Here is a 27500-nt window from a genome sequence, read left to right on the forward strand (position 1 = left end):
CAACGAGAACAGCCTGCAGAGTGCCCAGCTGAAGGGCTTCCCCCTCTTCCTGCACTCCAACCTGGGCCTGCGTGACTGCAGCATCAACCCCAAGTCCCCGCTGCTCTCCATCACCCGGGCGCGAGAGGTGGAGCGCGGCCCCTTACCCGGCGACGACTGGACCGTCTTCCAGTCCAACCACTCCACCTATGAGCCCGTGCTGCTGGCTCGCAGTCGGACTGCAGAAACTCTCAATGTTGGAGTTGGTGTTGGAGTTGGTGTTGGTGGCGGACTAGGAGGGGGTAACGGAGTGCCGCTTCCCCCAGGACTAGGTGGTGTTGGTGGGGGAGGGGGAGGTGGCGGGAGTGGGGTGCTCCACGCGGCCGTGGTGCAGGACCTGGGGCTCCATGACGGCATCCAGCGGGTGCTCTTTGGGAACAACCTGAACTTCTGGCTGCACAAGCTGGTGCTGGTGGACGCTGTGTCGTTCCTGACGGGCAAGCGGCTCTCGCTGGGGCTGGAGAGATACATACTGGTGGACATCGACGACATCTTCGTGGGGAAGGAAGGCACGCGCATGAAGGTGTCAGACGTCAAGGTAAGCTACCTCGAAACTTGAAAATAAAGGGGAACATGAAGTGGAAAATAATCATGAAATGCGTAGTCTGGTATCCAGGGCGCAGACATGAATGTATCAAGGTAAAATAGTGGTAGTTGTTGTAATATATTTGAGTTCTCGTTGTGATGCTTCCAAAAAAGAAAAAAAAACACTGTGGAAAACTGAAGGTAAACAGGGTTTGGTGTGAGACTTTGATTTTTTTTTTTTTTTTTNTAAAGGTTTTTAGAATTCTTTTGCAGAAAAAGAATCAGTGAGAAATAACAGAGTGACTACCATTGAATTTTGGGAATTATGAGTATTCTTCCTAACTTGTGAGCTTGATAACAGGCAGCCAGATAAGCAGCAGCATGGACAAATCCTCCTTGGCGCCAGCAGTAAAAGCCATTTTGATAGCAGGAGCACTGGCTAGTTTTGCAATGCCAAGGAAGGTCAGAATGCGGTTTAGCGGTTTCTTTGAGTTCAATTTATCAGGCTTTATCATTAACCCACCTACCGGTTCCTAAACAGTCCATTCAGTCTCTGGGAAAGGTCTTAATGACTAAAATGTCAGAGAGTTGTATAACTTTTATCGAAATTGGCACCCCCTGCACCAATCCAACCTTTGTCTTTATGTTTGCACCTTATCGTACTTGCAGGAAGAGTGGTGCTTTGTAGTGAAGTTGGGCAACATGCAACACTTGACCTTTGGTGTCTGAAAGGGTGACCTGGTTAATCTTCAGTGGACTGATGGAGGAGGAAGAGGAGGAGGAGGAGGAGGAGGAGGAGTGTTGAAATGGTGCAAGAGTTTAAGCTCCCGGGGAGACTTGACAAACGATTAGATGAGATGGGACGGGTGACCTTTGGGGGCATGTCCACACTCACGCAGAGATGGACAGGTGTGCAGGAGGAGCAGGTGGCAGACATGGGCACATGGTGTGTGTGTGTGTGTGTGTTTGGAAGTATGCTTATGTGAGTGTGTGGAGTTTTATTTGTGTGTGTATATGTATGTACTTTGTGTGCACCTGGTGTGTATATGTTTGCATATATTTTTGCGTATCAGTGCTAGGTGTGCATCCGCGTGTGTGCGCATGCATGTGCGTGTGTGTACTTATATTTTTTGTGTGCCAGTGTTAATCTAGTGTGTGTCTGTGCGTGTGTGCGTATATTGTAGGGTGTCAGTGCTAGGCTAGCGTGTGTGTGTGTTTGTCTGGTCATGCGTGTGTACTGCGCACATGTGTTGTTTGCAAGCATGTGTGTAATGACCCTGTCAGAAAGGGTGAAGGGTACATAAGTGATGGAGCCTTCAAGACACTCTGGGGTGTAGACAGACACCCAGCAGAGCTCTCACATGTGGAGAGGAGTTGATGGCTGTGCGTGTTTGTGTGTACACTTGCCTGTGTGCGTGCGTGTGTGCGTGTGCGTGTGCGCGTGCGCGCGTGCATGCCCGTGTGTGTACAGACACCCAGCAGAGCTCTCAAGTGTGCAGAGGAGTTGATGGCAATGTTGTTGATGGGTGCACAACAAAGGGAGTGGTCATGCGTGCATGTGTGTCCCAGGCCCAAGACAAAGTAATCTGAAAGGGCCCCCCCACCCAATACCGAAAATGTATTGATGATTCAATTTTGGGACCCCTGTTACCCTGGGCCCTGGAACCTTTGCTGCTGCTGCTGCGTGCGTGCGTGCGTGCGGGCGGCCACAGCTAAGGGTGTGTCTGCGCGTGTGGCCACAGCTAAGGGTGTGTGTGTGTGTGTGTGTGGAGCCACAGCTAAGAGTGTGTGTGTGTGTGTGTGTGTGTGTGTGCGTGTGGGTGATTCTCACGAAACGCGCAACAAAGTTGTTTTGACAACCATTTTTTTTAAATTCTTTTTTGATTGAATTTCTTTTTGAATCGGTTACATTAAAGTGTACAGTTACTAAGCACAATAATATGAACTTACCTGACAACTATTTAAAACTTTTAACGTTTTAAAAGTCCATGTCTGCTAAAATGCTCATTACCGCAATTTTTGTCTTTCATGAAATGTATTAGGAAACTTAATTGTTCTTGCAGTTTTGTTCATTGAATATTGATAGTTGTACTAGGGGCTACATAAAACACTAAAAAAAGTTTTTTTTCTTATTATTGTAGTTTAAGAATTTTACCATTTTACCTCATTACCGCAATAGGATCATTTGTTTTCCTCTTTAATTTTAGAATAAATCAGTGAAAACCTACAATTTCAGTCCAAAAATATATTGAAGTGAAAGAAACATGAAAGGTACTGTGTTCATAAAAAATATATATGAATACAGTTGTCCTTTAGTACTTTTTTTTACAATTAAGTGCTCATTTCGGTAATGAGGGATACATTTCGGTAATGAGAATGAGTTTTCGGTAATGAGAATAAGGAGGAATAAATTGAACTAAAGCCTAATATTAGTAAGTGATGTGATTTGTTATTATTATTAGCACAACGACAGAGTCTCCAGGGCAGAACTAATCAAATGACACCTAATAAGATGATAAATATATTCTATATAAAACCATTCATTAAGCTACTGAAGGATATTGGGATTCAAGACTTGACCCAGCCAAAGACCATAAAAGACCATAGGTCAGGGGTGGGGAACCTGTCTCGAGGGCCATTTGAGGCCGTTTAATCAGGCCCCCGATATAAAATCAATGTTATGCAGCTTCACATGAAATATGACATATTTTGTAAATGAATCATTTGCAATACAATTAAGCTATATTCAGGCGCTAGAGAAGGTGGGGTCTGTTTTAATTGTGGCTGCCTTCAATATAGGCCTAATGTGCAGGGGGAAATCCTCAGATAAATTTGAAGAGGCCCCTCGAATGAAAAAGGTTCCCCACCCCTGCAGTAGGTGAAGAGGTGAGGCCCCTCCTGGGCACCAAAGTAACATCATAGTATAGGGGGTGAAGGCCAAGGGGTGCACTCTGAATTTAAAGTTAGTCCATCATCAAAACACCGGAGGGTAGCCACCTGATGACCCCAATGAAGCGCATACATCCCACTCCTCATCCCCACCCTGAATGACATCACAACTCACCACTTATCTCTCCAGCCAAAAATCTATAGTGGACCAGAAATCTAAATCTGTCATGAGGAAAATCATGTCGCAGTGCAAGGTCGTGCACTGGACTTTTTTTCTGACTCAGCACGCACCGGCAACTAGGAAGTAGGTAGTAGAAGGAACAAGAGATGACTAGAGTAGCTTGTATGGTATGTGGGTTCGGTACACCTTGGTTTTAGGGTCACAGTTCGGTACATTTTCGGTACAGTATCACCATAATGCTGTCCGGACCAAAGCTGGAATTCACAATGAACGTTATGTGTTATGAAATATCACTGAACACCACTAACTGCTTGTGTTGCACATTGCACATCAATGGCAGTCATGGGTTAGGTCATCATCAGACTCCCGATTCCCGACCCGTCAGGTTGGTGGAGGGAGTAATTAACCAGTGATCTCCCCCATCCTCCTCCATGACTGAGGTACCCTGATCATAGTACTGCTCCCATTCAGGTGCTATTGGGGATGAGGCATAAATGCCATTCTTTTGTGTGCAGTGTTCATGTGTGTGCTGTGGAGTGCTGGATCACAATGACAATGGGAGTTGTAGTTTCCCAAGTGGGCTTTCACTTCACTCGCATTTTTGAAAAAATGTTTGGTTTTCAGGACAATATCAGACATGCCCATAGCATACCTGCCAACCATTACACATTTTGCGTAGCAGATACGGATCTTGACATCAAACTACGGTGCTGTCACTTCAAAATGCGGGAAAAACCAATAGCAAAGTGTGTTCATGGGCCCTTATAAATTGCTCTGTAGACTTGCAACCAGACAGAGCCGTAGACATGGCTCTGCTTGCAATTGTCTCGCGCTGGCCTTTCCATGGGCCAGCAACGTGTGGGGGGAGGATATTGACCAATCAGAGCGCTAGTTTAGACTAGAGGTCTTCATTTGTTGTGCTGCGCTGCGCTCCTCTCGAGTCGAGGCATCAGCTGCCGATAGAAAGTTTGCTTCGAAATCACACAAGCAGAGAGACTGGTTAATGTACTCCTATAATCTCTGAAACAAGTGTCCTCCTCCTGTCATCATGTATTATCCATCTTGGTACTGTCGCTGTAGTTTTACAAGTGAGCACCGTCAAAATCACCGTTTCAAAGGTAAATGGACTTTGAGAAAGGTAGCCTGTATGGGAATAGTGAATTGCGTCCAGTTGCTAAATCCGTAAACTTATGAAAATAAATAAAGGCCGAGGTCTGTCGTAATGATTCACCCAATGTTTCGCCGTATTTGACGGCAATATGTTGTTGCTTGTTTTGATATTGGACCGAAACGAGATTACTTCCGAATGAGCAAATGTGTCGATGACCGCGCTACAAATTAGCAGATTAGCAGCAAACTAAATTCGGTTTCCCTTAATAAAGCGATAGTTCTAACGGTTGTGCTCGGAGTAGGTCTACATCCGTAACCTACCATGACACCGTATAGGAATACTGTTCCCCCCTGAGTCATGGCCCATTCTGTGAACAGGTGTAACAGGTCGTGCGTAATACCAAATATGCATCACTCCACGACTACTATCCGTAATCACGTATGCCAATCTATTAATAAAATCAATTCTCCTATCATCATATATGTGCCGAACAGTGAACAATAGCCAACTCATGATGGCAGATGAGGCCTACTATTATGCAGAGAAGTGAAAAAAAAGAAGCGATGCCCCTCAAAAGTTACCGTGGAAGTTCCAAGAGCATTGGCCATTAGCCCCCGTCCCTCAGTAGAGCCACTACATGACGCATTTTGTACTGAATGAATGCTGAAAGTGTGATTTTGATGTTAGCCCCCAAGGTAATAATATTAACCTGATATTATCCTAGCTTAGATAACACTTGTCTTTATCTTTTTCTCTACTGCTGATGCTTCTTCACAGTAGGTGACAACATCACCATTTATTAATATTGGGGGAGATGATGTAAGAATCATTACAATTCAACTTTTTGTTCATAAAAATCACTGAAATGCCTCGGTATTTTATAATCAAATTATACATTTTCCTACATGTACCTTCTACAGCCAAAAAAATAATCAGCAAATGCTTCAATTTCATACTCAATTCCAGCTCCTTAACACCCCCCAAGTGACCAAATGCATCCTGGTACATAGGATAACTTAATAGCCACTTAGGCCTACTAGCCAGACTGGTGGTATGTTTGACTAGTAAGATTAACAGCCATATTGGCTGGTGATCAATAAAGTTAATTTAGAGGCCTGAATTCCAGCACACTATATCATAGCATTTTATTGGTGTTATGGTGTGAAACAAAAAAAAACATCTTTCATGAAAGTTTAATAAATTATGGTAGGCCTAGTTCAAAGTACTGTGAAGAGAATTTGCCAGGTACACGGGATGTTAGGCTAAAATGCATTAAAATGCAGGAAATTGCATCTAAGAAAAGCATTTTTTTTCTGGGGGAGGACCCCCCTGCCTGAATGAAGTGTCTCATATCTTCCCTGTTGACATTTCGCAACCCAAGGTGTAGGGCAGACTATGCAAAACAAAGTAGCCTCTCAGATGGGCCCGCCGGCGACCCCGTTGCTTTGCCATGCCAAGTTGTTGCGCCGTGAATTGCTGCGCCGCGATAAGTTGCTACTCAAAATTTTTTTTAAAGGTTGGCAGGTATGCCATAATAGTATAGGGTGCATGAAACAGAATTAAAACGTTGTTCTCTTGCAGTATTGTTCCATTGCATTACCTTAACTTCCTTGTCATTTTCTAGCATGTTTGGTACTTGTCAACGGGTGGCACAATAGACTTGGAATTTTGAATTGCTGTAAATGGGCATTTTCAGCTAAATCAGTGCAAAGTGCATTTGGAGGCTGTTTTGATCCAGTTGCCTCTCCACTTACCCAGGACATCAAGAACCCACAGCATGACTAAAAGATGGGTACATGGGTGTTTGAGCATGGCTAAAGGATCGGAGTATGGGGCCTGAAACCTTGCTAAAAGTTGCAAACAACATGCATAAGCAGTTTCTAATTTGGGAAAGTGTAAAGGCAACTACAGCATTCCTCCAAATGATTCTTCTTACTAGTTTTGATTGAAATATTCTAAAAACTGCTTCACACTGAATTCGCTAAAAAGGCCTATTCACTGCTATTTCAAATGCCAAGCCTTTTGTGACACCACAAAGATTTTGGAAGGAAGTCAAGTTAGTAAAAAAGGATAAATACTCAAACCCACTACAAATGAGGGTATGACAACCAAACACGGGAAGCAAAAAAACCTGTCAATTTCTGGGAAAGCACATAGACTTGAAGTGGATCGATTTTGTCTCCCAACTTTTTCCCTTTTTGCCATCTACGCAATCTGACAACTTCACAGCGAGTGCTGGCTTCGTTGTTTGCAATTGCCTTTGCATTGGGTGACATCACTAGGCAATTTGATCATTTTTTGCATCAAAAGACCACATTTCGAGGGTGGAAACAGCCAGAATATTGATTCATGGGTTGGCATGTGAGCAAGAATTAAGTTGAATTAAGTGACTTGCTACTCTCAATTAACTCTCACAACAGGGTTTCTGGCCCATAGTCGATTAAGTTATTGTTCTTCCAAGGGTGGGACAAAATGTAAATGTTACCACAACATTAGCCAGAAAGGATGAGAACAGAAAAATGGTCTATGAACAACACCTATATGACCACTGAATTTAGCCTATGTAATGTATATGGAGATGATCACTTTTACAGACAACCCCCATTAGTTGAAGGAACTATTGTATATGTTAGGTATTTACTTCTGCTTTGTTTACTTACAATATTGTATATCGAATATCGATTCAATTGCATATTTCAACCTGAAATGGATGCAATTTCACTTAACACTTCCATCAAGTGCTTTAACTATAATTAAGTGACATAGTGACAATATTTATACTGCAAAAATATAATTTCTATTTAAGGTTGCAGTTGCATGTTTAAAAATGTACATAAATAAAAAGCGAAATACATATATGTCATGAAAATATATTCTAAATGTAAATCACCATAGAGTCTCATTACCGAAATTGACAATCCTCATTACCGAAAGGTACTTAAAACATTGCGGTAATGAGAATGTGTATTGCGGTAATGAGATGGCTCAGCACAATAATGCTAACTGTAACTTGAGTAATTATGACATAGCTAATTCATGACCATTGTTGAATTCTGAAAAGGAATACCCTATTACCAAGCAAGTTTAAAATGAAAAAATCTTTTTCATTTCGAAATATTGACTGATTTCGGTAATGAGAACCACTTTTGTCGTATTTGCATATTTTTGAGACAAATTGTGACATTTTACAGGCACAAACAATAAGGCTGACTAATCATGTAGCAATCTTGAATCTCCTGTTAGTTCAGATGAATTGGAGGTAGTTTCAGCTCATATTGAAATTCTGATGGCTTTTAATTGTAGTTCTGAAATATATTGCGGTAATGAGAAGAAAAACTTGGGGACACGATCTTTTCTTGAAATATTCATTAGTGTTCATTATTTAAATTGCCAACAAGGAACACTTAATGAAACTTCGGACATAGACTAACGCTCTTGTAGTGTCATTTCTGTATTTTTAAAGTTTTTATTATGTTTTACCCTAATTCAAAGACCAGAAATTTTGGTCGGGACACATTTCGGTAATGAGAATTTGCCTATAAAATGCATAAAAAGTGGAAAATAAAAATAATATTTCTTAAAATGAACTAGTGTGCCAGAAAGTACACGTCTCACTCTACAGTCATGTATATTATCAAAAGAATCCCTGTCATATTTAACCATTAAAAAGTCATTGCCATTGTTTTTTTTAGCTTCGTGAGAATCACCCGTGTGTGTGTGTGCGTGTGTGTGCGCGTGTGCGTGCATACGTGTGCATGCATTCGTGTTTGTGTGTGTGGAGCTACAGCTAAGTGCTACGAGTGTGCATATGTATGTGTGTGTGACGGTGACACGTGCGTCTCTGCAGTGCCACCTCCTCTACTCCGCCAGTAGTCCTGTAGTGTCTGCCACCCCGTCTGCTGGCTGTCATCCGCACAGGGCGGAGATGATGGAGGAGAGCCTGCAGCACCTCAGGTGGGGGGGCTGATGGGAGTCACAGGTGCCTGAGCAGTGGAAAATGACTTTCTTGCTTTTATTCTTTCTTCTCTGCCTTCTGTGTGTTTGTTGTTTTGTTGTTTTGGGGCGTGTGTGTTCGTTTGTGTGTGTGTGTGTGTGTTTTTTTTTTTCTTCCTTTTTTGTGGAAAAGTAAAAGGAGAAAGTTTAAAAGGCCAACAGACAAGATGAGGCCTACAGGCACCACTGCACTGCACTGATGTGTGTCTGTTAAGTCAAGCGCTATTTCTTACAGCTGTCTTTCATGTTTCACAGCCCATCAAGCCCGTGGTCGAGCAACGTTATACTGCTGAAAAACATTATTTTTTTAGAAGAGCGCTACTCATCCAACTTTTTTTCTCCGGTTTTCTGAAAAACTTAGCCCCTAGGGCATAAACTTCTCAAACGCCCTTCACATTTGATGTGAAATGCTGTTTCTCAGTCAAAGTTGTTTTTTTTTGTATTGCTGATCGCTTTTCAGTGTCTTCTTGGTGAGGCACAAGCAGAGGGTTAACGTTTCCTCTCTCTCTCTCGCTCTCTCTCTCTCTCTCTCTCTCTCTCTCTCTCTCTCTCTCTCTCTCTCTCTCTCTCTCTCTCTCTCTCTCTCTCTCTCTCTCTCTCTCTCTCTCTCTCTCTCTCTCTCACCCCCCCTTCTTTTTACAAGACGAGCCCAATTAAAACAGCCTTCTTTTGTGCACAGACCTCCTCTCTGTTTAGTGTGAGTCAGAGTTGTGAGTCTGACTGAGACCGAGAAAAGGCCGGGGGGTTGAGGATGGGAGTAGGGGGGTTGGTGGTGTGAGGTTGAGTGAGTAGGGGAGAGCGTGTGTGAAGGAGGGCACACTACTGAAGTGGTAAACAAATAAAATGGGAGGCTGCCTTGACGCAGGACCAGGAACCGGGTACGAAGGGCGCCGGGGGGGCGGGGAGGGAATGAGGGATGGAGGGGAGAAGAATCCCAGGGCCTGTTCTAGGGTGAAGACAAACATGCACACATGCACGCACACACACACACACGCATATATACACATGCACACACACATGCTTGCACTTACACTTACACAGAGAAACACACATCAATGTCACAAATGAATAAGGTCTGTTGCTGTTGCCCAACGTGTGAACATCATGTGCTGTGTTGTGCTGTTGTTCGTGTGTGTGCTTGTGTGTGCTGTTTGTGTGTGTGTGTGCTGTTTGTGTGTGTGTGCTGTTTGTGTGTGCGTGCTGTTTGTGTGTGCTGTTTGTGTGTGTGTGCTGTTTGTGTGTGTGGGTTTGAGTCAGAGACTTAGAAGCTTTGGCAGTAATTGTTCAATTTGAAATGTCAGTCTTTTCCGCAGTCAGTCTCCTTTTCGAAAGTTCACAGTGTTTGTTGCCAGTGCTCTTTGTTTTCGGGTAACATTTGCATATTAATGTGCTTGAATTTGACACAGTCATGAAGTAATAGGCCAACGTTAAAAGACGATTTGAATTGGTCCGATAAATATTTATTTTTTTATTCTGTATAATCAGATTTGATATGCCATCAAAGAGTTCATTTGGATTACAGGCTGCCCCAGTAAATGATGTGGTTCCACAAAATCAATCTTGGCTCCTTTTTTGTTGCCTTCATATTTTCCCGCAGGGTCAGCTCAGTAAAAAGTGGTTGTCCACCAATAAATAGCAAATGTATTTCTTTCTCTCTCTCGCTCGCTCTCTCTCTCTCTGGCTTGCTCTCTCTCTCTCTCTCTCTCTCTGGCTTGCTCTCTCTCTCTCTCTCTCTCTCTCTCTCTCTCTCTCTCTCTCTCTCTCTCTCTCTCTCTCTCTCTCTCTCTCTCTCTCTCTCTCTCGCTTGCTCTCTCTCTCGTTCTCCCTCGTTCTCCCTCGTTCTCTCTCCATTTCCTTTTTTCTCATTCTCTCCCTGGAACCACAACTGCTTACACTCAGAAAAATATCTTCTCTATATTTTAACTGCAGTTAAAAACTTCTAATTTAGACTTAGCAAAAAATGCATTTGTATTTCGCCTGTTAACCTTTACTGGTTCTAATAGATTCTTGACTGTAGTAGTGAAAAAGATAAACGAGTTGAATTAAGGAGTTTAGCACCTCTAATATAATACTGTAGTGCTAGTTTCTGATGTTTAGTTTCATATGGCTTGTACGCTTAATGTGTGGTGCTTGCAGCAGCACATACAATCCTTATTTTTTGTGAAGTTCGCAAGCCCTTAAAAAATAAAAGGTAGAATATAAGTAAAAATGTCACCAACAGATTCAAGGATTTCGAGAGGGAGAAAAAAAAGTTGAGTTGCTACTCCGGTAGAGGGCATATGCTAATGTGCTAGAGGTGTGTTTTGGCACCATGGAGGCCTTGTGAAAGGGAAGGGGAGACAGTGACCATGGCTAAGTAGATGAGGTTTTGTGTGTCTGTGTCTGTCTGTCTGTCTGTCTCTATATGTGTGTGAGTGTCTCTGTGTCTGTCTGTGTGTGCGTTGTCTGTGTGTGCGCGTGTGTGTCTGTCTGTCGTTCTGTCTGTGTGTGACTCTGGTCGTTCTCATTAAGTGACTCATGTCCTCCTCGCTGCCCCCCTCAGGCACTGCTGGAGACCCAGAACGAGCTGCGCTCCCATGTCCCCAACTTCACCTTTAACCTCGGCTTCTCAGGGAAGTTCTTCCATGCTGGTAAGTCTCAAGCAGTTTCCTGACCCAATATTTAGTGCTGAAGTGAATTTGTCTGTATAGTGACTGACTGTGGAGGAGTTCTGGTTTTTTTGTGTTTTTTTGTGCTCTTTTTTGTTGTTTCGTTTCTGGTTTTGTATGTGTGATTTTTACATTTTTTTGCATCTACTGTATGTGGCATTGACGCGCTTACGCACGCGTGTGTGTGTGTGTGTGTGTGCGTGCATGCGTGCGTGCGCATGCGTGCGTGTGAGTGCATGCGTGTGTGTTTGTGTATGTGTATTTTGCTTTGGTACGACTCATTGATGTTATTTTTAAATATGCGTATCATCACCCTTTGTGGCATCTCGCTTGTGTGTGTGTGGTGTGTGTTCCCTCCTCAGGTATGGATAAGGAGGATCTATGATACGCTGCAATGGGATTTATTTAATTCTTATTTTTGTGTGCGTGCGTGTGTGTGTGCGTCTGCGTGCATGTGCGTGTGTGTGCGTGCGTGTGTGTGCGCCTGTGCGTGCGTGTTTGTGCCTGTGTGCACCTGTATGTGTGTTTCCTCAGGTACGGATGAGGAGGACCTGGGTGATGACTTGCTGCTGTCCTACAGTAAGGAGTTCTGGTGGTTCCCCCACATGTGGAGCCACATGCAGCCCCACCTCTTCCACAACCAGTCCGTGCTCGCCGAGCAGATGCTGCTCAACCGACGCTTTGCTGAGGTGGGAGAATCCACTACGCTTCCTGTCTCTTTTTGTCTGTCCTTTCTTCTTCCATCTCCCCGTCTCACTGTCTTTTTCCATCTGTCTGTTTGCTGTTCTGACTGTATTTTGTCTCCTTCTCTCTCTTTCCTTGTCTGTCGTTCTCTCTTGTTCAAGCCCCCCCAATCTTTGTCCTGACCTGTCAGTCTGTCTTTCTTTCACAGCTCACTGTTGTCTCGCCGTCTTTCTCTCTGTCTTTCTCTCTGTCTTTCTCTCTGTCTCTCTCTCTCTCTGTCTCTCTGTCTCTCTGTCTCTCTGTCTCTCTCTCTCTCTGTCTTTCTCTCTGTCTTTCTCTCTGTCTTTCTCTCTGTCTCTCTCTCTCTCTGTCTCTCTGTCTCTCTGTCTCTCTCTCTGTCCACTTTGTAGTGGTGGCGCTTTGCCTTTCACTTATTTTTGCTCTGTCTTAGTCTCGCTCTGTTTTATTTGTCTCTCTCTGTGTTTGCCGTTCTTTGTCTGCCTCTCTACTTCAATATCCTTTCTCACTCTTCCCATCCTATCTCTGTTTATCTCTGGGCCCTCCACTGCTTCTGCAGGTTCTCTTTGACTGTCATGTCTCCTATCTCCCCATCTCACTGTAGTCTTACTATCTTGGTCTGTTGGGGTTTATTTCCGGTTATGTTTTTGCTCTGTCTGTTTGCCGGTCTGACTGTATTTTTCACTCTTTTTCTCTTTCTCTCTTGCCATGTCTATCTTTCTCAATGTTGTTCTCTCTCCTTCGCTTTCTCTTTGTTGTTCTCTCTCTTCTATTTCTCTCAGCCTGTCTGCCTGTTTTTTTCTCAACTCTCTATGTTGTTCGCTCTCTCTTTCTTTGTCTCTTTCTTTCTCTCACTTTCTGTCTCTCTCTCTGTCTCTTGCCGTTTTCTTTCCCTCATATTCTCTCCGGCCTTACACTGTGTGGTGGCATGTGGACCCATTCACATATTTCAAGCATGTCTGCGGTACAGAGTTTGATCTGCGTCTCCCAGCGGGACGGCTGAAAAGTGTTAGCTGTTAATTAGGCTGGAAGCAGTCAGAAGGAGTCCAAGAAACACGCTGGCAATGGCATCATGTAAAGCATGACATCGCTAAGTGAGATGTCTAATGTACCACGAAGCAGTGATGGCAAGAGGGGGATTAATTCCACTGTTGATAATGATGATCATCATGATAGATGATGATAATGATGACGACGACGACGATGATGATGTATCGCATGTATCTGATTTGTACATCCAAATGTAAAACACACTAGACAAGAATTAAATACAGTATGATGGGGGATCCAACTTGCGCAATCATCCATCTTGAACTATCAGGGACATGCACTGAGCAGAGTTTATCACTTTTTTGTTTACATGATAAAATGCACACCAGCTATGAGCATCGTATTGACACTTTCCAAGCTGCCATGGCAAATTTGAAAAAGGCAATGAAAATATTGCACATTGTTTCGTCGTATAATTGTGCTTTATTCTAAAGAAAACCCATTAACCGTAGAAAATATTGCTGATTGGACTTTTGAAGTTAGTGTTTGTTTCTTCCTCATACCATCGTTAATCTCTTTAATTTCTTTCTCGGTTCTTCACAGGAAAATACAACACATTGGCCTTGCTAAGACGACGTGTCTTGCTTATCCCACTCTTCTCTTTCTGTGTTCTGCACAGGAGCATGGCATCCCCACCAACATGGGGTATGCGGTGGCGCCGCACCACTCCGGTGTGTACCCGATCCACATGCAGCTGTACGAGGCCTGGAAGAGAGTGTGGGGCATCAAGGTGACCAGCACAGAGGAGTACCCCCACCTCAAACCTGCCCGCTTCCGACGAGGCTTCTACCACAGTGGCATCAGCGTAAGGATATTGTCTACTACACTTCTGTCTCTGTTTCTCTGTCTTTTTTAATCTCTTTCTCTCTCTTTCTTTCTCTCTCTTTCTCTCTCTCTCTCTCTGCTGATGAAGCTTCTTCCCATGGCATCGGTGCAATAATTTTCTCTCTCTCTCTCTCTCTCTCTCTCTCTCTCTCTCTCTCTCTCTCTCTCTCTCTCTCTCTCTCTCTCTCTCTCTCTCTCTCCCTCCCTCCCTCCCCTGGCTCTTCTCCTCAGACCATTCATTCTTGTCAGTAATTCAGGCACTTTGTTACTCTTGCTTAGCAACGTGTTATTTTGGGGGAAATGCCAACTAGCTAACCATTCACAAGAACTATTTATTTACTAACTCCAGAACATCAAGCAGTCAGCACATCAGTGGAATTATTTTCCCCAAAACACAACTTTAACCACAATGTCACGCCATCTGCAAATATCTCTCTCTTGCTTGCTTTTTCTTTCTGGCTCTCTCTCACTCTGTCTTTCTCTCTCCCTCTCTTTCTCATCCATGCCAGCCCCTTTCCTCTCCTGTACACCCATTTCTCTCTCTGTCTCTCTCTGTCTCTCTGTCTCTCTCTCTCTCTCTCTCTCTCTCTCTCTCTCTCTCTCTCTCTCTCTCTCTCACACCTCCCTCCTTCCCTCCACCCATGCCAGCCTTCACACGATCCCCTCTCTTGCTCTGTCTTGCGTACTTCTCACTCTTTCTCCCTAACTCTTACTATATCGTTTTTCACTTTCCACCTTTATCTCACCTGAAAGTCAGAGGATGTAGTGCCTCTCTCCCTCCCCTTCCACCTCCCCAACCCCCCATCCCCGAAAAAGATTTACATCAGGCCTTCACAGTGTATGTGTGATGTGCACGGAGTGAGTTCCCTAGCACATCTTGATCTCGATGCAAGACAAGGCCAAAAAAAAAAAGCAGAAGAGAAAAGAAAGACTGAAAGAAAAAAAAACGGTGATAAGAGGTTGTTGTGACAGCCATTATTTATGATGTGAGCTGATTGAGCCTTGGGGTAGCCAGGGGCTGGTCAAAGGAATTCCTCACTGCCCCGCCACTCCACCGTGGTTCCGTTTGAACGCCATCTCTACCACGGCTGCCACTACACCCCCTCTCTCCACCTCCTCCCTTCCTCCTTCCACCACTCTACCACTGCTGCCACTGCCCCCCCCCTCTCCTTCTCTCTCTCTTCCTCATCCCTCCCTCCCTCTACATCTCTACCACTGCCTCTCTCACTCTCCCTCCACTCGCGTGTGCGCGCTTGCTCGCTCGCTCTGGATCAAACCGGCGAAAAGTTGAAACGCGTCATTGAATAATCCATGGCTGAGCTTTCTCTAAAATGTTTGCTGGCAAGTCATGCATTCTCGTCTCTCTCGACTAGAGAAGAACAAGGGAGGGGAAGGGAAGGGAAGCACAGAGAAGGGAAGGGAGGGCAGGGTGGATGGATGCCTGTACTTTTGGTGCTGAGAAAAAGGGAAGCAACAGAGAACTGTCTTCCGAATGTTTCCTCTGCTCGTGTTCTCTTCCGTGCACGGAATAGCTCTCAAACTGACACCCACTCTTTTGAGATAGTCAAATGACTTTTTGAAATGATTGTCAGCAAATTAACCAGGGCCCTCTTTTATTTGCATAATTTGTCTACAGCTTTTGTTGTCGACGATAGCAATACACAACGACAACAGAAAAACAACAGGGGATCCATTAGAAGTGCACGTTTGAAGAGGCACTCAAGGAAGACAGTTTTGTTAACGCGTGTAGACGGGCCAAGTGTGCAATTTTAACTTCAGCCAGCTCCTTGGCCACATGCTAATGTAATAAACGCAATAAACGCTCTTATCTCGTCAATTGTCATTGGCAAGCACACTGCGGCTGTACTGTATGTGTGTAGCCATGTGTTCGACGTCCAGCCCCCCCCCCCTCCTCTCCTCCTCTCCGTGCGCCGATTTTATTTATTTACTTCTTGTCTGGCAGGCTGGTGTGATGTTGTCATGGCAATGTTAATTCCGACCTTGCCGAGTCTGTGTGAAATATTCATCCGCAAAGCCCCGGCGTTGTCTTCCATTGCCATGTGCGGTGTCAACACACCAACGACACATAATAAAACTCCTTTGCCCCCTAATAGATTATTATTATGACACCATCTGTCAAATATTAGATAATGTCTGATCAGTAATCTTCTCAAGCCATCTGTCCAAGAGGCTTTTTTATTCTCCCTCTTATGTCTTGCCATGAGCTGGCCATGGTGACTGACCAGTTTTTCTTTCTTAGTGATGTGTTTGAGTATTCCACCCCATACAGCAATTCACTCGCTTCTCACCAACGACTGAACATGTTGATTCTGCTCAAGAGATTCCTTTGAAGTTCAAACTGACCCCGATTTCCGTGTGTGTGTGTGCGTGTGTGTGCGTGTGTGTGCGCGTGTGTGTGTGTGCGCGTGTGTGCGTGTGTGCGCGCGTGTGTGTGTGTGCGCGTGTGTGTGTGTGCGCGTGTGTGCGTGTGTGCGCGCGTGTGTGTGCGCGTGTGCGTGTGTGCGCGTGCGTGACTTGAGTTTGTGAGTCTGTGCATTTAGCTTCAGCAGATTGATGACTCAACGTTATTTTTGAATATGAGATTTATTCCCTTGTGGCTTCATCCCTCCCCCTCCCCCCCTCTCTCTGCAGGTTTTGCCACGGCAGACTTGTGGTCTGTTCACCCATACCATCTTCTACAACGAGTACCCTGGCGGGCCCAAAGAACTGGATAAACTCATCAACGGGGGAGAGCTGTTCCTCACTGTGCTCCTCAACCCGGTAAGTCTCCGAAACCGAAAACGCCGGCTGTGAAAGCAAGAGGTCCAAGTCAATCTAGTACCTAGCGTCCTCTCCTTTTGCTTGTGGCCTTGTGTTGTCAGTCGTCATTAATGATGAAAGTTTTGTTCAGTAGCTTGCAAAAGCACAATTCAAAGGTCATTTGCTTATCTGCAATCAAGATGTTGTTCTGGGAAAAGCCTCCTACAGATTGCTCTGCCTAGGCTGACGGTGGGGTAAACTATTGTTTTCTCTACTTGATTTATCAGTAACGGATCATTTGATGAATTTAAGAAATTGCCACAGTTGTTTCTACCCTGGTGGCCTGATGCAATGGCATGACTAACTTTGATGGGTCTATGACTTTTTGGGGGCTCATAAATTAATTAGTGATTGATAATTCATGTACTGCAATGAATATACAAAAAAAACTAAAACAAAAACCTTTTATTCCATACAATAGTGGCATTAGCTATGATCAAACCATGCTGATGTGTCACTGCTGAAACGCCCTTTCGGGACTGTGTACCTGTTAAATCAGCCACAGCTCATTTGTTGAATTAAAAAATCACAACAGCTGTGTTTTTACCCTGCTAGCAATATGACTGAACTTGACATATGGTCGGTGTTAATTTTCTTTCTTCACCTGTGTGGGTGTGCGCACATGTGTTTGTGTGTCTGTATGTCTGTGTTTGGTCAACAGATCAGCATCTTCATGACACACCTGTCGAACTATGGCAACGACCGGCTGGGCCTGTACACCTTCAAGAACCTGGTGAAGTTCCTGGAAATGTGGACCAACCTAAAACTCCAGACGCTGCCGCCTGTGCCCCTGGCCCACCGCTACTTCCAGATCTTCCCAGAGGAGAGGGACCCCATCTGGCAGGTAACTGTAACTATAGCCTGATTATCATTGACTTTCAAAGTTTGTACGGAACAACAAGCGTCATGAATGGCAAAATCGGGTCTTAAAAGAGGGATGTGGAGAGGCAGAGGTACAGCAGGGTTGCCATTTGTACTTTATGGAAGGGCTGTAAGTCAAGACCTCCTCCAAGACATGTCCAAGACCAGAATTATTCTGGACCAAGTCAAGACCGAGTCCAAAGGGGTTCGAGTCCGAGACGTTACCAAAAGGTCCAAAATATTAGATTCAGAGTTACATGTCAATCTGTAAATGAAAAAAAAGATAAATGATGATGTGAATGTTTGAAGGACACAGAGATGCTGTGCATGCCTCAACCTAGGGGTGCGCGGTATGGACGGTATACTATCGTGCGCTGTATTTTTTCCACCAAGGTATAGATTTTGTCCATACCGCTCTACTGCCATAGCGCATTGCGTCCTGCAGATGGCAGTAGACAACGTTTTGAACATCCACCGACTGTCTCTCGTAGTTGTAGCAAAAGAATATGTGTGGTTGTAGGACAACAGCAGCACAATCTCATTTAAATAAGCTTTAAGTGTAAAATGTATAGTTAGTGTAGTGAACTATTGTTTTAAACTGTATGTGATTTCGATTCTGGTCTCCACAATTGAATGTACAGTGGTGTATGAAAAGCAAGTTAGAAGCTAACAGCCCAAGTCATTCATGTCAATGCTGGTGTCTGACAACAGAAATGTGCTAAATCTATGTGCTAACACTGGTTACTTTACATTTGCGCCAGCCTTTCTAACATGTTACTGTGTCCAGTTGAGGTAATATCATTCATGATATCTGGCTGGGTGTTAGTAACTGAAATGACTGTTCACTGTTTAAAATGTGATTTAGCGATTTCGCTAACGTTAGCCCGCTAACCGCTGCTGCAGTGATAGCTGCCATTTAAATGCATTAGTTCTACCAGAGAAATTAGAACACAGGGGAGAGGGCTCAGTCTCATGGGTTCCCCCAGGGGCTGTTCACTCACGGAACTTCCTGTTAGCCACAATTGGCTAACCCTAACCACGGGACAGTGCAAAATGAATGGGTGTCAATGGAGTTTTTTACCATTATAATTTTTGTGATTTTTTATAATTTTTTGTCCTGAAATATTAATATTAAGTTCGAAGCTAGAAATAATAAGACCCCATTTGAGTAGCGTTTCGATTATTTTGCGCCACTAGATTATTTTATACTGGGTCACAAAGCTCAATTTTTATGGGGCCAAACCCATAAACATTAGCGCGATGCTAGCGAGTACAGGTTGAAATCTTCTAACCTGCTGTAAAACTACACACCTGTGCGATTTGTCAATACAGCCTATTGTTAAACAACAGTCATAGTGCTTACCAGGAATGTTTTGTTGATGATATTTGTGACTGGCAATCGCAGTAGCAATGTATTTAGCATGGGTTCCCCTGTCCATTCCATACATTTTCCCACATGAAGGACTGGCCCACGCTCGTTACTGCATTATGCATGCAAAGCTAACTGGCTACAATGGGAACCAATGAGACTGAGCCTTCTCCCTGTTAGAGGTTCTCTGGTTCCCATTGTAGCCAGTTAGCTTTGCATGCATTCTGCAGTAACGAGCGTAGGCCAGTCCTTCATGTGGGAAAATGTATGGAATGGAAAGGGGAACCCATGCTAAATACATTGCTACTGCCATTTCCAGTCACAAATATTATCAACAAAACATTCCTGGTAAGCACTATGACTGTTGTTTAACAATAGGCTGTATTGACAAATCGTTCAGGTGTGTAGTTTTACAGCTGGTTAGAAGATTTCAACCTGTACTCGCTAGCATCGTGCTAATGTTTATGGGTTTGGCTAACAGGAAGTTCCGTGAGTGAACAGCCCCTGGTTCTACAATGCATTGCTAGCTGCCTCTTGTGAAAGTTCGTTTTTTTTTAACTTTAACAATAACAGCTTAACCATTAGGCTTGGCATAATCACAGATGCAGGCGCACATTTCCAAATTACCCTCAGCAACTCCAGAAATAGAAAAAAGGGTCCAATGAACGATTTATTGGGTAAAGTCCATGTTCAGTTTGACACCCCTCCTTTCCCTCGTTTAACCCCTTCTAGACTTGGTGAAATTGACAAGTGTTGTAGCCTATCATTGCATTGCAAAATGCATTTTACATAGTTTTTGTTTGTGTGAATTCTTGCCATTCAAATCTTTTGAAAACACATTCCAAAAATGCTAATGCAAATGCAAAAGTTAAAAAAAGGTATTTTGGACATTTTGCAATGGAATGCTTCAATTTTACACAAATGTAAAATACCGTGATATATACCGTGATATATACCGTGGCTAAAATTATACCGAGGTATACATTTTTGGCCATACGGCCCACCCCTACCTCAACCCACCACCAGCGAGTCCCGATATAAGTACTACAGCCCTGCTTAATAGTTACCTTGACAACAAACACCTTTCCACCCTTGACTAGGTCCCCTGAAAATAGAAAGATTTTGTACTACAAATGTTATTTCTTATGTAGCTTTACAAAACAGCAATGTATGAACAGTTTATTTTTGGGGTGGATTTCACATCATGTTCCATACATGACATAGCCTTTCCAATCATTACAGCCTTTCCAATCATTCCAATCATTCAGATGTCTCTGGTTCTACCGCCCACCACGCACAGACACACACACACACACACACCTAGACTAACAATAACTGTAATGCGGAAAACACTGTACAACTGTACATACAGAGGTTGCATGCCAATCAGACATCCTTTATTGGAGCCGGGCAGATCTCAGGCTGTTTGTTTATTGTTGTTTTTTTCCGTACATCGTTTTTTTCCGTCCATCTATCCAGTATCCAATATGAGTCTGCATCTTAACCATGTGGTGAAGATCATTTGTTCTCTCAGCAGATTATGCATGTCAGAGTACAGCCTGTACCAACCATATGGGGAAGACCTTTTGACTCAATGTCATGTGTGTGGGCGTGTGTTTGTGTATGTGTGTCTGTGTCTGTGTGTGCACACATGCTTGCAATTGCATGTGTACATATGTGTGTATGTTCAAACAGGAAGGGTGGTAGTCGATTGAATGCCAAATACATTGTTCAAGTACGTTCACACAGGTACGCAAAGATGAGATGAGCCTTCTTGCTGTTAACCCAAGCTGCTACCGAGGACTTATTTTTGTCGTATGCCGCATCTCAACGCCTCCTCACTGGCTCACACCAACAGCCGTAAACTCGTTTCTGTGTCAGTCCAAATGATCGTTTTGAGAGCGCACACACATTTTCAGCCATCTGGTGCCGTCATGCGTTTATTACCCGGGTGTTTTGCGCATGTTACACCAACCCAACCCTCCCTCCCTCTGTCCCTCAAAAAAAAAATCCTGATTACACTGCAAATGTTCCTCTTTAATTGATTAAGAGGAGAGGCGCAATAACAGATATGTGTTGGCAAGGCCAGGGGTTGTGTTGAACAGCAGTGCTGTAGAATGGGTCAACAGGGAAGGCGAAGGAGGGGTGGGAGAGGGACAATGGGGTCAGTTGTCTTAGGCTCGGTAAAGGGATCAGCGGCCCTGTAGATCAGTATTGTGTGCATGGTGGTGGTGGTGGTGGTGGTGGTGGTGGTGGTGTCGTCCATCTGATGGCGTGATCTGTTCCGCACTGTTCTGTTCTTCTCTGGTCTGCTCTGCTCTGCTCATTACTGCCAGCAGATGGTAGGGGTGATGGCGGCTGGCAAGGCCACAGTTGGCACTCTTGGCTGGCTGGCTGGCATGCGATGCGGACCAGGACTGACCCCCGCAGGCTGTGTGCTCTGCTGTGGCGGATCAGCACCCAGATGTTGTTGTGCTGGGCTGGGCTGGGCTGGGCTGGGCTGGGCTGGGCTGGGCTGGGCTGGGCTGGGCTGGGCTGGGCTGGGCTGGGCTGGGCCTGAGCTGGGCTGTGCTGGGCTGGGCTGGGCTGGGCTGGGCTGGGCTGGGCTGGGCTGGCTGCAGCTCATGGTCTCCTCCTCTACTCCGCCCCCCCGGCCCCGGCCCATTCCGCATAGGCGGAGACTGGAGACATAGACACAGACTCTACATACAAAGAAGGGTACACACACACACACTTGTATAGATACGCAGGCCACACACACAAACACACACACACAGATTGAGATGTTGCTGTACTGTACTGTGCTGTGCTGCACTGCGCTGGCTGCAGCTCCCTGCCTTCCTCTCGCTCTCTCCAATCGTTCAACCATCGATTTAATACAGGCATAGGCAAAGACATGCAAACATGCATACAGGCACATAAAGGCTCTCATCCAGACCCATCACTGAGATTTCCTTAGAGTGTTGAGGTCAAGGAGCAGTTGGCGAGTGCCTGAGTGTCCTCTGGTGCCCCCTGTGCTCTTAGCCTATGACCTGCCAGACTGACCTGCATTCCTCTAGTCTAGCCAATTACCTAACATGACTCGGATGATTGACATTCCTCCTGTCCAACCACTTACATGTCCCCGATGATTGACATTCCTCTTGCCAATCACTTGCATGAACCAGATGATTGACATTCCTCCAGCCCAATCACGTTCATGAAATTGCAGTCAGGGAGCGCACACCATGGGAATGGATGTTGGGACATCTCAGGGAATGCATCAAAACAAAGTGAAACAACTTACTCTGTTGTCGTGAGCCTGCCTTTGGGAAAGTCCACTAGGGGGGAAAATGGGGGTTGGGGTGGTGAGGGTTTTGAGGTTGCTGCGGTGATAATGAAGACTTGTGTACCGAATATGCTCTTCTAGGTCCCCATTCAAAAGGAAGTTAATTACAAACCACAGGCCAATTAGTTATTGGAGATGTGTTGCATACTGTGTGTGTGTCTGTGTGTGTCTGTGTGTGTGTGTGTGTGTGTGTGTGTGTGTGTGTGTGTGTGTGTGTGTGTGTGTGTGTGTGTGTGCGCGTGTGCGCGTGTGCGCGTGTGTGCGCGCGTGTGTGTGAGAGAGAATTTGTTTTTGTGTGTGCATGCCTGTGGGTACTGTGTGTGTGTGTGAGAGAGAGAATTTGTTTTTGTGTGTGCATGCCTGTGGGTACTGTGTTGTGTGATCTGTGTGTATATGGTGTGTGTGTGTGTTTGCGTGCATGTGTGCGTGTGGATGCGTGCGTTGTTGTGTGCACTTGTGTGTGCGTGTGTTTGTGTGCGCACTTGTGTGTGCGTGTGTTTGTGTGCGCACATGCATTTGTGTATGACTAATTCTCTGTATTGGCTTAATGACCCAGTTTATGAAGGCCTTGGCGGAGTTCCCCGGGGCTAGTGAGCTAGCGCCCTGCTGCTCACCGCTGCTGCATACTGCTGCTGTATACTGCTCACACTCAATTCAATAAAGCATGTCTGCCTTGTCTGTCTGTCTGTCTTGTCTGGCTGTCTGTCTGTGTATCTTGTCTGTCTGCCTGTCTGTCTGTGTATCTTGTCTGTCTCTCTGTCTCCCTACGGGACCCCTGTAATCCTGCAGTCTTCTGCTCACTGCTACTGTTGCATTATACTGCTCATACTCATTCTACTGAAGCCCCTCTGTCTGTCTGTCTGTCTGTCTGTCTGTCTGTCTGTCTGTCTGTCTGTCTGTCTGTCTGTCTGTCTATCTATCTATCTATCTATCTATCTATCTATCTGTCTCTCTATCTATTTGTCTGTCTCTCTCTCTCTCTCTCTCTCTCTCTCTCTCTCTCTCTCTCTCTCTCTCTCTCTCTCTCTCTCTCTCTGCGTCTGTCTGCGTATTTGCCTGTCTTTCTGTCTGTCTGTCTGTCTGTCTGTCTCTCTCTCTCTCTCTCTCTCTCTCTCTATGCGTCTGTCTTTGTCTTCGGTTGTCTGTCCATCTTCCTGTCTGTCTGCTCTACAGGAGCCCTGTGATCCCTCGCTCTGCTGCTGTAGCTGTATGTTACTGCTGCATTCTACTGCTCGAGCTCAGTCCTCTACAGCAGTGTTTCCCCAACCATTTTTGTGCTTTGTATCCCCAAAGCATTTCTGTCAAACACTGAGCACCCCCGCCACTCACCCCGCTGTACATTTCTTCCAAAGCCCATTGTGACTATGATCCATACATTAGCAACTACTACATTTTTCCACAAACCCCCTGCATTGTGTACCCTTAGTACCCCCTAGTGGTACATGGAACCCTGTTTGAGAAACATTGCACTAAAGCCACCCCTGTCTGTCTGTCTCCTTCTGTCTCTCTTCCTACAGGACCCCTGCGAGGACAAAAGGCACAAAGACATTTGGTCAAAAGAGAAGACGTGTGACCGCTTCCCCAAGCTGCTGATCATCGGGCCGCAGAAGACGGGTGAGTGGCAGCAGATTAGCCCATCCGGCCCCAGCCCTAGCCTGGTTAGAACCAAGCTGCCCCTCTCCTATGCCCCTTTCATTAATCCACCGGTTGGACGAATTCCAGAATGGAGTATCATCTAGTTGTCCAAACAACGCGATCAAATGTGCCTTCAAATTCACACAATACCCAATTCAATAGAATACAGATTCATAGAATACAGCGGAACAACAAATGTGGGTGGCATGTTGGCAATGTGAGGTTGTCTTAGCAGTGATGTATTTCTGAAATAGACTACTGGTAATCACTGAATGCAGCCATTACAGTTTGCTACTGAGTCAGTGAGTGGGCAGAAGTGGAGGGCAAAAATGAGTTGGATGAAGTGGATTTACGAGTGAGTGAATGTGTGAGGGTACAAAAAAAGTGAAATGCACTCAGGTTGTGAAAGAGAGTGATGGAGTTAGTGGAAGTGAAGGAGGAAAGTAGGGCTGATGTGTACAATGAGGTTGTAAAAGAGTGATGGAGAGTGATGGTGAGAGAGGACAGGAAGGGCGGAGGGATTGAGGAGGGGTGGTGTACCCTCCGTGTGCCATGTCAGATGGGTTGCCTAAGCTTTTGAAGAGCGTTTGATCTGTGCTGTACAAGGCCAGCAGGGCCCATGGCCAGTGGCCCCCATCCCTCAGTGGGGTAGCTTAGCCCCAGGCTGGTCTTGGCACTGGCACAAGCCCACCGCCAACTGCTACACACACACTTTACACATGCACAAACTCGACACGTATACTCTCCACACACACTCCACTCAACACACACACATATACACACACACGCACTCCACACACACACACACAGACACACACACACACACACACACACAGATTAATTTATGGGCTTGCCTGCTGGAGAGAGAACAAAAATATATACACCCAGCCGTTCTTTAGCTTTTTACGGCCGCCTTGACTGCAGGTGCACGGCACTCTCTAATTTAACTACTTTAAGATGTGTCTCGGGCACACACAAAACCCCACTCTCTCCCCCAGCAGCCTTGACGTCTCGGTCATGATGAAGTGACGGGAAAGCCTGGTCTGTTATTCATTTCATTGAATAGAGATTAAGGAGGGGGAGGGGGTGGGCTGAGGTGGGGTTGGGTGGAGATGTTCTGTCCGTGTGTGAATTCACACTTTCTCTGCTGTGTAATTAACCTTAGTGGCTCCGGAGAGGGAGCTGAATGGCGAGACAAAGGCCCTGTCCCATTATGACCGCTTGCTTCCACTCGTTTTTGTCACCAACTCCTGTGTTTCTGCACGTGCAAGTGTGATGTGTCCCAATACTTTCAAGTGTGAATAGAGAGGTACTTAAAATCGGTTAAAATGTCTTTCTGATGCTAAAGAAATATGTATTAAAAAAACTAGAAACTTTACAAAGAAAAGAAGAACTGAGTGCGATCTCTCCCCCCAACACCCCCCCCCCCCCCCCCCCTCCCCCATGTATTATTATCAAGTACATGAATGTAAACCAAACCAACAACGGGATTCTCTAAAAATATAGAAGTGCAGGTCTTCAGCAATGGAGTTAGGGGGTTTTGCATCTGAACTCTTCATTTTGAAATAAATAAGTTGGTCCATATGAAAAAAAAAAAAAAAAAAAAAAAAATTAAAATGGGAGTGCTGTCTTGTATTCTAATAATACGATAATTCACTGTCTGTGGCTCTGGAGTCGTAACTGACTGGTGAGGTAAAGCCTCCCAATGCCTTCCCAATTAGACCACATCTTCAGTTAGCTCACCGTTGAATTACCTTTCCTGAATGTGTGAGGTACCTGTTACATGTGTATGGTGGGTGAATGTGGCGTCAGCCTGCTTATGGTCCAGGTTCTCTCCAGTGGTTTCATAAACCAGTTGAGTCATAGTTTCTTACCTAACTGCTTACCCTACCTGCGCATGCGCAAGTGCACATCATACCAACATCTTGGCGCTATAACACACACACACACAGTTGAGGACAATTTTATTAACACCCCCACTCCCTCCTAAAATTAGACATCTCTCTTGATTACTCAGTGAGAATGACCATTATTAATACGTTTCTGGTATACTGGAAACAAATATACCATGGTGATAATGTCCAATAAGTCAAATTTGGATTTTCCAGTGTTAGAATGAGTTTAAACAAAAAAGGGCAAAAATGACATGGACAAAATTATTAGCCCCCTGATCATCGATAGTCAATACGCTTCAGGCACCATGGTGCTCTTTTTCTTCCTGGAAATGGTTTTATTATATTTTTTTTGACGGAATAGGCTTCATTTCATAAACCAGTTGAGTCATATTTTCTTACCTAACAGCATACCCTACCTGCGCATGCGCAAGTGCACATCATACCAAAATCTTGGCACTATAACACACGCACACGCACACGCACACGCACACTCTCACACGCGCGCGCGCGCACACACGCGCGCACACACGCGCGCACACACACGCGCACACACACACACACACACACACACACACACACACACACACACACACACACACAGACACCTCAGCTTCAGGTCAGGTGAAGTGTGATCTTGTTGATCATGTTGCCGACATGGGGTGTCTGACGTCTTGTGTTGGAACAGTTGGTTATGATATCACCCTTGATAAAGGAATCTCCTCACACCGTTTCTGCTCCCAGGTTTTATTATACGCTATCACACACACACACACACACACACACACACACACACACACACACACACACACACACACACACACACACACACCTCAGTTCCAGGTCAGGTCATGTGATATTACATGTTGCTGACATGGGGTTTCTGACGTCTTCTTATGTTGGAAAAGTTGGTAATGGAATCACCCTCGATAAAGGAATCTCCTCACACCGTTTCTGCTCCCCGTTTTATTATGCACAATGTTTCGACCCAAATAGCCTTCATGTGTGGACACTACTTTCATTTGCTTGATTTGTTTTTTGATTCAGTATCATTGTTTTGATCCAGCATTTCTTGATTGGATGTGGACACATCACTGTACTGCTAGTTTCCAGCTCAAAGTCACTTCAGGCACCATGCAATGCTAGTTTCCAGCTCAAAGTCACTTCAGGCACCATAGTGCTCTCTGTTTATTCCTGGAAATGGTTTTGTTGTATATATTTTTTGACGTAATAGGCTACGTATGGAGATTCCTTTGCTTTTGTTTTGATCCAACACCTTTTGATTGGATGTGCGCATGCAACCTTGCATCACATTAGTTTAGGTCAAGAAAATAATTGATGTGGAAACTTAATTTAATTGTATTGCTATTTTAACTTAATTTTCTTTTGTAGACATGTGACAATTACAAAGTGAATGGAGTTGGCTCCAGAGCTAATAGTTTGTAAATATCCCATGTTACAAAGGGGACACCTTTGGCTTATATAAATCTGCGGCCTATACGTATACTGTATGAACAATTGTTTCTTTTTAATTTCAGTTGGGCTTGTAAGCCAGAAATTTCCATACTGCTTCTTCTACACAACCTAACATTACTTTCACCCTGGATGTTCCCCTAGGTACCACGGCACTCT

General features: G+C 44.8%; 1 protein-coding gene across 1 annotated transcript in view; it reads left to right on the forward strand.

Annotated features, from left to right (window-relative positions):
* ndst1b (N-deacetylase/N-sulfotransferase (heparan glucosaminyl) 1b) overlaps positions 1 to 27500 on the forward strand; it is a 101116-nt gene that overhangs the window by 61256 nt on the left and 12360 nt on the right. Inside the window, exons 4-11 of the mRNA XM_063203833.1 lie at positions 1 to 577; positions 11281 to 11368; positions 11921 to 12075; positions 13758 to 13943; positions 16616 to 16744; positions 17445 to 17627; positions 23859 to 23955; positions 27486 to 27500. The exon at positions 1 to 577 is cut by the window's left edge and continues 2 nt beyond it; the exon at positions 27486 to 27500 is cut by the window's right edge and continues 109 nt beyond it. Of these exons, the coding sequence (XP_063059903.1) occupies positions 1 to 577; positions 11281 to 11368; positions 11921 to 12075; positions 13758 to 13943; positions 16616 to 16744; positions 17445 to 17627; positions 23859 to 23955; positions 27486 to 27500 (1430 nt within the window). The remainder of the gene's footprint in view (positions 578 to 11280; positions 11369 to 11920; positions 12076 to 13757; positions 13944 to 16615; positions 16745 to 17444; positions 17628 to 23858; positions 23956 to 27485) is intronic.

The sequence above is a fragment of the Engraulis encrasicolus genome, chromosome 7 (genome assembly GCF_034702125.1).
Source record: "Engraulis encrasicolus isolate BLACKSEA-1 chromosome 7, IST_EnEncr_1.0, whole genome shotgun sequence".
Taxonomy (NCBI): Eukaryota; Metazoa; Chordata; class Actinopteri; order Clupeiformes; family Engraulidae; genus Engraulis; species Engraulis encrasicolus.